Source organism: Calliphora vicina, chromosome 2 (genome assembly GCF_958450345.1).
Source record: "Calliphora vicina chromosome 2, idCalVici1.1, whole genome shotgun sequence".
In the NCBI taxonomy this organism is placed as follows: Eukaryota; Metazoa; Arthropoda; class Insecta; order Diptera; family Calliphoridae; genus Calliphora; species Calliphora vicina.
Window position 1 is genome coordinate 94034553 of NC_088781.1, and position 15922 is coordinate 94050474.

The 15922-nt window shown below is 33.6% G+C and overlaps 1 protein-coding gene and 1 long non-coding RNA gene across 2 annotated transcripts; one reads left to right on the forward strand and one right to left on the reverse strand.

The window, feature by feature from the left end:
• The first annotated feature begins 267 nt into the window (after positions 1–267).
• LOC135952097 (uncharacterized) lies at positions 268–1012 on the forward strand. The gene is made up of 2 exons (XR_010576015.1): positions 268–709; positions 782–1012. It is a non-coding gene; the product is annotated as an uncharacterized LOC135952097 (long non-coding RNA).
• Positions 1013–11519: 10507 nt separating this feature from the next.
• Positions 11520–12238, reverse strand: LOC135951045 (uncharacterized). Its single transcript, XM_065500608.1, has 2 exons — positions 12110–12238; positions 11520–12055 (listed from the first exon to the last, which is right to left on the reverse strand). Exons 1-2 carry the CDS (start codon positions 12164–12166, stop codon positions 11543–11545), a joined length of 570 nt encoding a protein of 189 aa, XP_065356680.1. The 5' UTR covers positions 12167–12238; the 3' UTR covers positions 11520–11542.
• Positions 12239–15922: the final 3684 nt, after the last annotated feature.

Below are 15922 nucleotides of genomic sequence, written 5' to 3' on the forward strand. Positions count from 1 at the left end.
TCGGACCAATTTCTAATTTGCTTTTCCCTAATCACCGACCAATACCATTCCTTGGCCTCTCCACTTAACAACCTGTGGAAGTCTCCCATAACTTCCATCCAAGGACATCCATGGTGTTGTTGCAGGTATTCTATTCTGAATATGAAATCTTCAACATTCAGATTCTCATTATTCCCATCAAACACCACGTCCCATTTGCCTATCCTTATTGACGAATTTTGCCGATTATTGTTTGGTAGAGGATGATTAGGGCCGTTTATATTTGAATCTGTTTCACTATTTAGTGGAACATATTGGAAATCAAATCTCCTAGGCATTATATGTTGAATCTCAGATTCTTCTTTTTCAATGTCTACTACATTGTTTCCGTCGCTTTTTCTTCTCTCATCACTCATATCGCTCGAACCTTCAGAAGATCTATTTAATCTAGCTATTTTCTGTATTTCCTTTAGCATTTCTGAAAACCCTAATCTTAAACTATCTTTTATTTTCAGTTCAATCTTTTCCTCTAGATCCGATCGATATTCTGTGTTGGATTCTCTTATCACGTTCTTAATCATATTGGCATATTCCCTAGAATTTTTCTCCGCTGGCGGATGAGTTTTCGGAATCAATGGAGGTGGAATAGAAAAATTTTGGAATTGCTGAGGATTGGTGGTTTTTGGAATTGCTCCCTTAGATGTTGTTGTGGCTGTTTCGTTATTCTGAGGTGGGTTATTAGATGGAGTATTAATTGTCTCTGACATATCAATAATATTCCTATCTCTTTTCTCTCTTTCAGGTTTACTATTTAAAGGCTTTTTAGCTGAATGACCAACAAACATCTTGATCATCAATTCTACACAAAAACTAAACTCAAAATTCTCAAATCAAATACTCAATTATGTAGATTTAGGTTCAGTTAAAAAAAATTAAATTTTTATATTTGCAATTGTGTGGTTAACAAAAAAAATTAAAATATTTTGTACATACAATTAACACAATAAACAAAAGATTTACATTATGGATTTCAGCTCAATATTGTTCTTACTTTATGGTCAAAATTATTTTATACATTAATTTAAATTTTTATTGTAAAATGTTGGTAAACATTCGACGATTCCTAATTGTGTTTGCTTTATTTGGTGTACCATTCTAGTAAAAAAAATCTTTTGGAACTACTATCAAATTTATTTTATAGGATTCCATTTCCGGTTGTAACGTTAAGGTTAAGCAAACTGATTCCATTGAGTCAGGACATAACCATTAACCTTACCATTAACTTAAAGTTCATCGTTAATGCAAACAAGCAATATTTGCTTGGCCACTAACTCTAAATTTTCTATTATTTGAAACTATAAATTTTCTAATTTTGTTTATCTTCCTGAGTTTTGTTTTTAAATTCATTTAATGCGTAATAAGTATAATGCAATCAGTACTATAAGTCTGAGATAAACACTAATTATACTACCACATACTAAATGAAATTGTCTATTTCCTATGGATTTCCGGTCTATAAAAATTGGGCGCCATTTACTGTTACGAAACCTCCTTTTGGTCATATATGTGGGTCGCTGACTAGCTCAAAAATCTCTACGCAGGGGTGGTCCACCAGAACCCTCACCACATATCTGCTTCGCACAATAAAACAAAAATAATAAGTAAACAAAAGAATACAAAATGCACGAACATTAAAACACCCTACAGTACACCAACTGGAAACACTGATAACCTGGGACAGATGTGACACCCAGACTCGTCGTTGCCCTAGTCCCAACCTATGTCATCACATTAAGTTTATATGACCCCTTTTTTTAATTTAGGTTTACCAACTACTTACCCTTTATACTATTTTGACCATCTCGAACCAAGACGACTGAAAACCACTATTTCTAGCAACAGAACTCCTGGCACAGCTCAGGCAAACAACAAACACAACGAGACATCACTCCTCTGACAAGGCCTCCAGAGTCTGGATTCCAGACTACCGTTAACAAAATTCCGGTAAGTACCTTTAATTATGTTCAATTATCGTGATGTTTCTTGAAATCTTCTAACCCACAACAATACAGGTTCCCAGCGAACAATTCGCTCAACCAAACGAAAACCAACAACACGAAGGCAAACAATCACCAATAACCATTTCCACCATCGCAACAAAATTTTATTTTTTTATATTTTCTTCACGTTAATTGTTTGTCTTATTTGTATTAATATGTACATACGCAACACATACATATCGAAATAAAAACTTTTTGAATTGTTTTAACAAATTTATAAATCAAAAAATCATTCGTATTTGAAAATTTAATACAAAGAATAACAAGAATAACAACAACCTCTCTCTCTTTTCACATACAAGTAGTGTGTGAATTCAACATACTTGAGAGAGAGATTTATCTTCAAAACTTTTTATTAAAAATTGCAATAAAATTGCAATTCTAACACACACTTTCACAAACACATATAATTTTTTAATTTTTGTCTACATATTTAAACCATTAAATTAAACGAAAAATGCTTATTTTGCACAAACGAAAAATATATTTTTTTATTTTTTTTTGACATTGTAGTGGTCTCATAGTTGGCAACACTAAAGTGTCAGTCAATGACACTTTGCTGTTACGAACTGCAACCAACTTCGATTTAATTACAACTTCCGTTTTAATTAATTGTAAGATCGGATTGTAAGAAGGACAACACTAAAAACGTGTTGCAACAATAATTATAAAATAATAAATAAATAAAGAGACATTATAACATCAGGTGTGGGGTACGACTTCCGTACAACACAATACAAGTTTTTAAATGGATTTGAGACCAAACCGCCAAGCGATGGCAGATGCTTTAAAGGCTGCAGGAATACAATTTCCGGAATCTGCCACGTTAATTCAATTGCGGCCATTATACGAAACATTGGTGGCTATGAAAAGGAACGAAGAACGCGCCTATGCACGTGCTGCTGTCGCCACAACTGGTGCCGACGTTTCTGCCGCCAATGAAATGGCTAATGCGAATATCCCCGATGCCAACAAAACTGAAGTAAGTGAAACATGTGCCATTACTGCAAGTGAAGCCGATGCCATTGCTGCCAGTGCAACCGATGCCATCACTGCCAGTGCAACCGATGCCATCACTGCCAGTGCAACCGATGCCATTGCTGTAAGTGCAACCAATGCTGATCCTGCTGCCAGAGATATATATAAACAACTATTCGTCCATACTGATGTCACAAATGTGTCTGCCGTCCCTTGCTCAAATAATTCCGCTGCCGACTGCGACGCTGAAAATGAGCTGAAAAATTTAAGGATGCGCTTGGAAGTATTAAAGCTGCAGCAACAGATACGCGAACTAGAGTCACGTGAACAACCCCTTATATATTCACGGCGAATTGATTTGTCAGAGCTCGATGCCGCCATACCGCCTTTTAGTGGGGACGACCATCATGACATCATCAAATGGTTTGTCCAGTTCGAGGACTACTCAAACATTTACGGTTACTCCCCTAAATAAAAGTGTCTTGGCATTCGCCGTCGTTTAGAGGGAACGGCACTGAAATATGTTAATAGTATGGGTCTTGTTGTGTACGATGAACTGAAGGCAAACTTAACTAAAATGTTCAAGCGAACTGTGTCACGGCAAGAGGTATACCGGCAGCTCCGTTCGCGCACTTTAAAGCCGAACGAAACATGCTTAAGCTACGTAGTAGATATGCAGTCCATCGCCACCAAGTCGGATATTGAAGAGCAGGAGCTAGTCGATATAATCATCGACGGTATACCAGACAGTAACCATGCCGTTACATTCCTCTACGGGGCCAGCTCTATGGATGAACTGATAAAACGAATGGACAGGTATGAGCAGCGGCGACAGGCTGGTGCAGGAGTTTTAAAGGGAATCAACTCAGCAGCAAACAAGAACAAAATGGCCGCCGCGAATGAAAAAACAGATGCCAAAACACCAGATGCCAGCGTGCGATGCTATAATTGCAGCCAGTTCGGTCACTACCAGAGTCGCTGCCAAAAGCCGAAACGGCGACCCAATTCATGCTTCGTATGCGCCGAGGTTGGTCACTTCCACCAGAATTGCCCCAAGAAGAACAATATTACTGCGGCCATAGTTGGACAGAACGAGCCGTTAGATGTGTATCAAATGGTAAGTGTTGCCTTTGCTAAACGATATAAACGCACTGAGCTTATAGATTGTTTTTCTTTACTCGATTCGGGTAGTCCCATTAGTTATGTCAAGAAATCTCTCATCCCATTCGAGCCTGATGGTATTGAAAAAGTGTTGCCGTATCGCGGAATCGGGAACAAAAGACTAAATGCCATAGGCTGTGTTCAAGGGGAAATATATTTTAAAAACAAATGTATAATGCATAATTTTTTAGTGCTGCCAGATGAAGAGGCAATGATACCGATGTTGATGGGACGAGATATTTTATCAAAATTTAATATTTACTTATGTAAGGCAAAAATAATATATAATAAAAGTGAACTACTGAATATGAATTTAAAACAAAACAAACCGAATTTTAAAGTAATCAGTGCGCTTATGTCGTTTAGTCTATACAGAGATCAGAGGGAAGAAATTAGTAAACAAAATATTGAACTATTAGAAGCTTTGCCATTTAATGTTATAAATAATTTTGATATTGTGAACACTGAGGAGGGAAAACCTAAAATAGAAAAATTGGACGGAATTAACCGAAATGCTTTTGATGTAGAGGGGGCCGACGTCTTATGTACAAGTGAACTGGACATTATTGAAGAAAATATTGAATGTGAAGAAATAATTCAGACGGCATGCGCGATTGAGACAAAGCTCGACATTAATATAGATAGTAACATGGCTGCTATGGATGCTGATTTGTTGAGGTCGGTTATATTTGAGAATTATTTTTTACGAACGGGAACTATTTCTAAACGGACGGAATATTGTATGCGAATTAGATTGACGAATGACGTGCCAGTGTATAGTGGGCCGCGGAGACTTTCTTATCGCGAACGAACTGAAGTTAAGTTGAAGCTTGAGGAACTTATGGATAAGGGAATAATTCGACCGAGTGAGTCACCCTACGCTTCTCCTATTGTATTGGTCAAGAGAAAAAATGGTGATCTAAGGATGTGCATCGATTACCGATCACTAAATAAGATTACGCTCAAGGACAATTATCCACTTCCACTTATTGAGGATTGTCTTGATTACTTAGGTGCTAAGAAATATTTTTCGACTCTTGACTTAGAAAATAGTTTTCACCAGGTACCTATGCACGAGGATTCAATTCAATATACTGCTTTCGTGACTCCGCTCGGTCAATATGAATATTGCTACATGCCATTTGGTCTCAAGAATGCTGGCGCAGTTTTTCAGAGATTTATCAATACGGTGTTAAGGGACCTCATTGATAAGGGGAAGATAGTAGTATATTTAGATGATATAAGTATTGCTACCAGCTCATTTGAGGAACACCTGGAGATTTTGGGTGAAGTTTTGCGGACTCTGAAGGATGCAGGTTTGAAACTGAATTTAAGAAAATGTAAATTTGCTTATCACGAACTAGATTTCTTAGGGTATAAGGTAAGTCAGAGGGGAATTTGCCCGAGCGACGATCACGTTAGGACAATACACCAATACCCTATACCGTCAAATCATGAAGAGCTGGAACGCTGTTTAGGCCTATTTTCGTTTTTTCGTAGATTTGTTTCTGATTTTTCAAGGATAGCGAAACCATTAACGGGACTGAAAAATAAATCTTTTGTTTGGACAAACGAATGCACTGAAGCGTTTTTGACGTTAAGGGAGAAACTAGTCAGTTCACCAGTGCTGGTAGTGTACGACCCTCTCCGGGAGACGGAACTCCACACTGACGCTAGCTCAAAGGGTTTTGGTTCGGTGCTGCTGCAGAAACAGGATGATGGGAAGTTTCACCCGGTATCTTATTATTCCAAATGTACATCAGGAGCAGAATCAAGATACCACAGTTTCGAGTTGGAAACTTTGGCTATTATATATGCCATAAGGAGGTTCCGGGTATACTTAGAAGGGATTAAGTTCACAATAGTCACCGACTGTAACTCACTAACATTGACATTAAACAAGAAGGCGATTAACCATAGAATTGCCAGGTGGGCATTAGAATTAGAAAACTTTGATTATGATATACGACACCGTAGGGGTGAATTGATGTCGCATGTTGATGCCCTCAGCCGTACGCCACCGCCAGTGATAGCTTTCGTGGATAACTATGATGTGGACGTAAATATACAGATTGCCCAGAGTAGGGACAAGGACATTCAACGCATTAAGGTTAGATTAGAGGAGGGAGAGATGGAAGAATATGAAATGAGCAATGTACTGGTTTTCCGCCGCGGGGCAAAGGGACAGAGACAGTTATATGTGCCAGAGGAAATGGTGTCGAACATCATACGCCTGACACACGAGAAATATGGACACGTGGGAATTGAAAAGTGTATGAATCAGATCAAGAAAAATTATTGGTTCCCGAATATGAAGAATAGACTTAACCAATTTATAAGAAATTGCCTTAAATGCATATACTATTCGGCGCCTCATAGAAAAAACGAGAGAAATTTATACAGTATAGAAAAGAAACCGGTACCATTTGACACATTGCATGTGGACCATTGTGGCCCTTTACCAGCAATAAAATCTAAAAGAAAGCATATCCTGGTGATAGTGGATGCTTTCACGAAGTTTACTAAGTTATATTCCGTAAATTCTCCAGGAACAAAGGAGGTTTTATGCGCCTTAAGAAAGTATTTTGAATATTACAGTAGACCGCGACGCATAATTAGTGACCGTCGGACATGTTTCACGTCCAACGAGTTTGCTAGGTTATTAGAAGAGCGCAATATCGTTCACGTGAAAAACTCAGTAGCATCGCCACAATCGAATGGTCAGGTCGAAAGGATAAATAGGGACGTAAGGGCAATGTTAGCTAAGATAACGGAACCAGTGGAACACTCTGATTGGGTGGAAAAATTGACGCAGGTAGAATTTTCTGTGAATAATACGACTCACTGTACGACGGGTCAGTCACCTTCTAGGATACTTTTTGGGGTAGAACAGCGCGGTGAAATAATAGATGAATTGACCGAACATTTACAGGAAAAATACACTGAAGAGACCGTTGATTTGAACACGATCAGGGAGTCGGCACACTCATCAATACAGAGGTCTCAATCGCGCAACCAGAAATATTTCGACGAACATCACAAGCCAGCTAAACAATTTCAAATAGGAGATTTTGTAGTATTAAAAAATGTTGATAACACCACTGGTTTGAATAAAAAATTAATACCGAAGTACCGCGGCCCTTACGTTATTCAAAAGCAGTTGGGTAATGACCGTTACATAGTATCTGATATAGAAGATTGTCAGATTACGCAAATGCCATATACAGGTATAGTTGATGCTAGCCGCATGAAAATGTGGCTAGAACAGAAGGAAGATGAGGAATTATCGATCTCTGAAGGCAACACTTCCGTATATGAAAATTATCAATATTTAGAAGATGAAAGTAGTTTAAGTGAGAAGGGGGATATTGAATATCAAGATTATGAATTTTTGGAGGATGAATTTATGGAAGAAGAATGACAATCGAGGTCGATTGTTTTGTCAGGTCGGCCGAGATTGTAGTGGTCTGATAGTTGGCAACACTAAAGTGTCAGTCAATGACACTTTGCTGTTACGAACTGCAACCAACTTCGATTTAATTACAACTTCCGTTTTAATTAATTGTAAGATCGGATTGTAAGAAGGACAACACTAAAAACGTGTTGCAACAATAATTATAAAATAATAAATAAATAAAGAGACATTATAACATTCAATTTTTAGGTGTTGAAATTAAAACTGAAAAAAACACAATTGTAAAATTTCGTATTGAAAATTAATATAAAATTCAAATTAGTCAAATTTTTGCAGAAATTATTGAATAAAAAGGTGAAAAATCTATTTATAAAACCTTTCCAGGTCAAATATAAAATAAATAATTTGATAATTGTTCGAATTTTTAAATTTAATTGTAGTAAAAATTTGTTATAATTTTTAAGGTCGCTTTTTTACAACTATGTGTGTTTGAGGAGTGTGTGTTTGTAAAATTTCGTATTGAAAATTAATACAAAATTCAAATTAGTCAAATTTTTGCAGAAATTATTGAATAAAAAGGTGAAAAATCTATTTATAAAACCTTTCCAGGTCAAATATAAAATAAATAATTTGATAATTGTTCGAATTTTTAAATTTAATTGTAGTAAAAATTTGTTATAATTTTTAAGGACGCTTTTTTACAACTATGTGTGTTTGAGGAGTGTGGTGAAAGTGGTTTGGGAACAAATCAAGATCCGCGTAATGCTAGGTATACACGTTACGATAAGTCGTACGATAAATCGTATAAGTATGAAATTAGTAACGTGTATCATGTTGTCGTACTAACGAAGTATGAAAATCAAAAATTTTTGATTTTTGTGATATTTTTATTACTTGTCATTTTTTTCAAAGGAAATAGTACGATTTGTAGTAACGTCTATCACAAAATCGTACTTCAACTCATACTACGATTAGTACGAAAAATAGTATCGTGTATACCCAGCATAACAGTTTTTATTTTCATAATTTTTTTTTGTGTTAATCAGGTATTTTCTGTAATCCACGTGATTTTAAATCACATACCGTTTTAAAATCACACGTGTGATTTGTGCCTGTTCTGTAAATCACACTATTATTATATTTTTCGGTGTGATTTTAAATTTTCGAAAGCACAAGAAAACAGCTGATTCGTTTATTTTAAATGTTTTGTTTTGCTAATAATTTTGTAGAAATATTAAAGTGAAAATAAAAAAAATGCCTGGAGCTTCTGTTATATCTGTAATGGAATTAAAAAGAATGGAACTGCATTTTATAAAAATTTTGCAAAAACTATGGCGCAAGCTCAACCACTATGTCAAAAAGAAAACAAAGCAGTAAAGCTGCCACATTACACAATTGCTTTTGGTTACCACTTGATTCAACTTTGTTGCATTTTTGATAGTATATTTCTCATATATTTGGAAAACAAACTGATCGTTATGGGTATCATTGAATAGTGCTTCACAATACCTTTAATATGATATATACAGGTATGTTCTGCAAATCACATTTTATAAAAGTGGTTTGAAATCACATAAAAGGTGTTCTGAGCACATAATTTTGTGATTTTAAAACGTTCAACAAAGTCACTAATGTTTTCAAATCACTTGGTTATTTCTGCGGCTATTGAATGGAAAATATTAAAATAAATTATTTAAATAAATTAAACAATATGTCCTTTATTAATTTTCTTATAGAATTACTTGTTTTATTAAAAAAACACCTAAAATTTAATAAAAATCTAGAGACACCTTTTCTGCTGTAATAAGTTTATTTGCTTTTGTGGTTTCAGGTTTGTTTTCAGTTGTCAGCTGTTTATGATTTTCGAAAATACATGGAAGCTTACCGGACTAAAATTGTTTAATGTTTGTCTAAAATATGTTCAATATCTTTAAATTAATTATAGAATTCGTCATAAAATTTATAATATTTGTTAGATTATATTATAAGTTATCAATATGCGTTAAGTTTTTTGCGCTAATTGGAAAAAAAATGCAACAAAGTTGAAGCAAGTGGTAACCAAAAGCAATTGTGTAATGTGGCAGCTTTACTGCTTTGTTTTCTTTTTGACATAGTGGTTGAGCTTGCGCCATAGTTTTTGCCACAGAATATACTTTGTGGTTTTTGCAAAATTTTTATAAAATGTAGTTTTATTCTTTTTAATTCCATTAAAGATACAATAGAAGCTCCAGGCATTTTTTTATTTTCACTTTAATATTTCTACAAAATTATTAGCAAAACAAAACATTGAAAATAAACGAATCAGCTGTTTTCTTGTGCTTTCGAAAATTTAAAATCACACCGAAAAATATAATAACAGTGTGATTTACAGAACAGGCACAAATCACACGTGTGATTTTAAAACAGTATGTGATTTGAAATCACGTGGATTACAGAACATACCTGTATTATATGTATTGACTTTAAATTCATATAACTCTTAAACTAAGAGAGAGCAGGGAAAAATATTACCGTTTTTGTGCTTCTAATTATGAGAGCTATCAACACCAGAGAAATTATAAAAATGCAAGCTGTTTCGCTGATCTTGATTTATACCAAAGTAAATTAATAAAGTAGACTCAGTAGAACAGCTGACTATTTTTTTATTAGGTCTGAACTGTCAATTCACTTGTGGTTGTTGTGGCGAAAAATACAACAAGCCCAAAAGCAAAAACAACAACAGGCAACATTGACCTTAAACCAAAAACAAAATTGCTTGTGGTTTTTGTAAATGTTGTATTTGTTGTAGTACTGTCGCTACTTTATTAATTTACTTTGATTTATACCATAAAAATTTGTGCGGGAGTTTGTTCACCGGGAGTTTTTTCCCATTACATTTGAATAGGAAAAATGTGAAAATGGGGAAAAACTCCCGGGGAATTTTTATTCATAATTGGGCTGACTATGAAATTGTATTATGATACATAAGTTTTTGAAAAATATTAATACTCAGTATTGCCGTGTATAAAAGCCTTTATCAGCAATTTCAAAGCAGGGTAATTGGGTACCTCACGAATTGAAGCCGATAGACCTAGAAAGTCGATTTTGTTTGTCTGAAATGTTGCTTGAACGCTATAAAAGAAAATCATTTTTGCACCGAATCATTACTTGTAGATGGATCCATTACGATAACACGAAGCGTAAGAGATCGTATGTGAAGCGCCAAACACCAAATATCCATGGCTCTTACGTAATGCTATGTATTTGGTCGAACCAAAATGGTCCTATTTATTATGAGCTGCTGAAATCTGGACAGACCATCACAGGTACCCAGTACCATCATGAAAACGCTAGTCCAATCCTGTTAAAAACTATTTAGAAAGTGGTTGGGAAGTTTTGCCCCACCCGCCTTATAGTCCAAACCTTGACAGTCCGACTACTATTTGTTTCGATCAAAGCTGAACTCTCTGGATTACACTGCACTTTCTAACAGAGTAAACAGATATGTTCATCTAATTATACACATTTGCAAATATGTACATAATTAAAAAAATATTTGTGAATGCCTTCAAAACTACGTAAAATTTATAAGGTAAAAAAATAATGTTATATTCAAATTATGAAATTTGAAAATATATACATGTGGTAATCTTCCATGGATTATTGACTGATTCACCACACTATTCTTGCTTTTACAGTTTTTAAATGCCATTTTTAAATTATATAAAATTATACTTATAGGAGATAATTACTATTTGCGATGCTTATTAAGTTATGGGTAGATTATGGATGGCAACCAAACTTCCATTGTGTTGTCAGTTGAATGGTATTACAGATGGCAACCTAAGTTCGGTTGACATCCATAATCGATCCATTAAACTTATCAATTCCCAACTATTTATTTACAAATTTCTTATCCATTCAAATATTCCCTGCACTATCCTTAGTTCTGTCGACAATATATAGTAATTTATTTGGATTCATCTAAAGCATCTTCAATCTCCTTAACAAATTTATTTATTTGGTTATAATCCATTTGCACATGCAGTTGCTGCATAAGATAGTTTTGTCGATGGTTTCGACGCAAATTCAAGGTTAAAGTAGTTAATAATTTATTATTCTGCGCAAAACTGCTATCGCCTAAAAGAAAGCGTGTATCCCAATCAAATGATTCTATTAATGAATACTCATTAGCGTTCTGTTCTCGTATCAAATAATACAGCACTTCATTTCGTCTGGACTGCAAAGCTGATGTAATAATTTTCTGGAATTCTGGTGTTAAGTTGGATAATTCCAACTTTACAAAATCGCTATGTTGGCCACTGCTTGCATCGTTGGTGCAAATGGTGCGATAGAATTTTGCTATACTTCTTGTAGTTAATAGAAAATCATCTGGATTATGGAATCCGTATTTATGCGACATCCGCATTGTTTGTTGCTCATCCTGATTTCCAATTAGGAAGTCAATGGAATGATTGAGAATCTGAAACAAATATATAAGAACTTTATTCCAAAATAATAATAATTTGCTTACTACCTCTATCAATATTTCTTTATTGTCTATATTCAATAATAAATCATGTTCCTTCATCATTTCACTATTTTTTTGTTTTATTTACTATAATTGTACACAGGGTGCTTATAACAAAATATTGGCCACTGCTGCCAGATTTGACGATTTATAATTTTGTTACATCTTAAATGTGACGATTAATTTTTCATTCAGAAACGACGTTCTCCTTGGGTTCTCGTGTTTTTCGAAACAAAAAATTTGCATTACAACATCATTATTGTGTTATGCCTTTGTGTTTTGTTTAACGGTCATTCTGTGACCCTGTATCCACGTAGCAATATTTATTACCGCAATTAACAATTTGCGATCATAAAATTTGCGATGTGTAGACAGCAATTACCATATATAGCAATATATTGCTAAGCAATAAGCTGCCAGTTCAGTTGTCATTAGGCTTGCCAGACGTACTGTTTTCAGCAGTACGCGTACTTCTTTTTAGTTTTTGTACTTTTAACTGCATAACCCCTAAAGAAGTACGCAAATGTACTTCTTTTTAGTATTTGTACTTCTTTTTGTACTTTTTTTCTACCTCTTTTTTGTACTTTTTTTGAATTAGGGTCTATAGATGAAGCAAAAAGTCGACTTTTTCCGTTTTTTAAAAAGTCGACTTTTCGAACTTTCGACTTTTGATAGTTTATGAAAAGTCGACTTTTCGAACTTTCGACTATTTTCAACTTTTTACCATTTCTTGTAAAAAATACATGGTTTCTATATTTATTGATGCGCCTTTTGTAATGTTTAGCAATAAAAATGAAATTTATCAAGGCAATAATAGTTAGAATAATGTTGTAAGAATTTTGTGTAGAAAAAAGCTTTATTTTATAAACATTTATTTATTTATTATTTACATATATTAGCATACACTACAAAAAATGCAAGTGCAATATTTTTTTTTAACAATCTAAAAAGTCGACTTTTATCGACTATTCGACTTTTATCGACTATTTTCGACTTTTGCGATAATATAATCGATTGTTCGACTTTTTTCCGACCAAAAAGTCGATTTCGACTTTTTTCAGGAAATAGTCGATTGTTCGAACAATCCACTTATAGAACCCTAGTAAACATGTCAGTTAAACGACAAAATTGAACAACAGAAGGATGAAAAATTCTATGGTTTTTTAGCCGAACGTATGTGTAGCAGTTGCAATAATTAGCAATAGATTTGACTTTTTAAAAGACGCGCAGCAGAGTTTTTATTGAATATAAGTACTTATATAAAAGGTCGTTTCAATTTAGAAAATAATGGCCCATAATCATAGTCAGAAATAAAGAATACTTTAAGAGAATTGAACTCGACTTTACTCAAGAGTGAACTTTAGGTCTATCATAGACAAGTTAAAGTATACTTCTGACGTTGAAGTCGACTTTAAATATAAAACTAGCTGAAGCTGTTATTAACTCGTTTAACAACAGCATCAGCTGTTCTTCACCAAGTAAAAAAGTTCGGCGGAAAGTAAAAAATGTTTAAGTTACAAGATATTGGTAGAGGTTTTGCCATTATTGAACAGTTATCAATAAAATTAGTACCAAAATATTCTAATCATGATATTCATCTTATATATTTCATTTTTCCACAACAAACAACTTTTTTTCTTTAGCTGTCCCGGTTACTTTTATTGTTTACGTTTTTTTGATTTTTTTAAATTTTGTATGTCAGCTGTTCAGCGTTGCCACTTGTCTGTTTTTTGTTGTATATTGTATGAAAACATTTTCTGCATTTGCGGTGGCACCCAGTTAAAGTCGGTTCAATTTAAAACATACTTTAATTTTGACTATAGTTGCAAAATAATAGCAGGTTTTTATTTTAAAGTTGTTTCTAAAAAGAACCGACTTTAGTGTTTTACTATGATTATGGGCCAATAAGTTTGAAAAACTTTACATTTTCCATCTTAATTCAAACATTTCTTTTCATGAATTTGTAGAAATAATTACATTATTTTTAATCAAAAATATTGATTTAGATCAACTTTTTGACGAATTTATATCATTAACAAGTAAGAGAGCTATATTCGGCTGTGCCGAATCTTATATACCCTTCACCAAATTATACATTAAAATACAAATTTTAAATATTTTTAGGTAAATTTTTAAATTTTAAATTTTTTTTTTTAAATTTTATAATTTTTTTTTTTAGTTTTTAAATTTTTTTTTTTAATATTTGGTTAAAAAAAAATTCGGGTTAAAATTTTTTTTCCGATTTTGACCCATTGTATGTCCAACTTACTATGGTCTTATATACGTCGTTGCACAGGTCTTTGAAATATCTATCATTAGATATCCATATTGTCTATAATAATGATTTGGTAATACAGTAATACAGATGGGTCAAAAATCGAGGTTGTCCTGGTTTTTTCCTTATATCTCATCCATTTGTGGACCGATTTTCTCGATTTTAAATAGCAACCGAGCCGGAAGAATTTCGGAGATATTGATGTATCATTCGTGTATGTAAGTTATCTGGGGGCTTCAGAAAGTTGATTTCAACACACAGACGGACATGGCTATATCGACTCCGCTATCTATAACGATTCAGAATATATATACTTTGTGGGGTCGCAAATGAAAAATGTAGAAATTACAAACGGAATGACAAACTTATATATACCCTTGCCACTCATGGTGAAGGGTATAAAAACATTTGCTGAAAACATTGAAAAAGAAAAAAATATGCAGAAGAAAAATGGAAAGAATTCTTAAATAGTGGATCATTTCCTAATTTTGAAAAGATTTGTTGCTTCGTCTTTTCAATACTGCATTATAATGTAGTCAGTAAACAAATTTTTAGTTTAATTTTTGGAGGAAGGAACGAAATAAACTTTTAATAGAAAATATGGAATGCGAGTTAATAATAAAAACAAACTTTGAATACAGTTGTACTGAGTTTTTAAATTTTTTAAAAACCGAAAAAGGTAAAAATGATATTGTAAATGAAATATAAAAAAAGTGATAACCCAATAAACCTGAAAACGATATGATAGCAAAATCGATATTACCTTATGGGGGCGATTATGATATCATATATTATTATTGAAAACGATATTATCATAAAATAGTTTTCAAATATTTTCCTTCCAATAAAATAAATAAATTACAAACATTTGAAAAAAACTTCAAACTGAAAAATAATTTAAATTAAAAATTTTCAAACAACAAACGCAAGAAGGAAACAAAATTATTATTTATAATAAGCGAATTGAAAAGAGTCGGGATATTTGTACTTTATAATTTTATTATTACACGTATTGTTCCTTCTAGCTCACATTTATAATTATATTAAAACGGAAATGCCCAACCCAAACATGGTTGCATTTCTTAAAGCCTGTTTTCTAAACCAGGGTTGTTATTTATAAAAAGGAGTATCATACAGAGTTGTATTTTTAAGGTATGAGTAGCTAGATGACAGATCACTACAATCTCGGCCGACCTGACAATACAATCGACCTCGATTGTCAATCTTGTTCCAACAGTTCGTCATCTAAAAACTCATAATCCTCATATTGACTAGTGTTGCCTTCAGAGTTCCCTTCAATATTATCATAATCCCTATGTTCCAACCATTTTCTTAAACGACTTGAATCAACAATGCCTTTATACGGCATTTGTGTAATTTGGCAATTTTCAGTATCAGTTATTTCATAACGGTCATTACCCAACTGTTTCTGAATTACATATGGCCCACGATATTTTGGTATTAACTTTTTGTTAACACCAACTGACGTATCGACATTCTTCAAGACTACTAAGTCTCCCACTTCGAATAACTTGGCTGGTTTG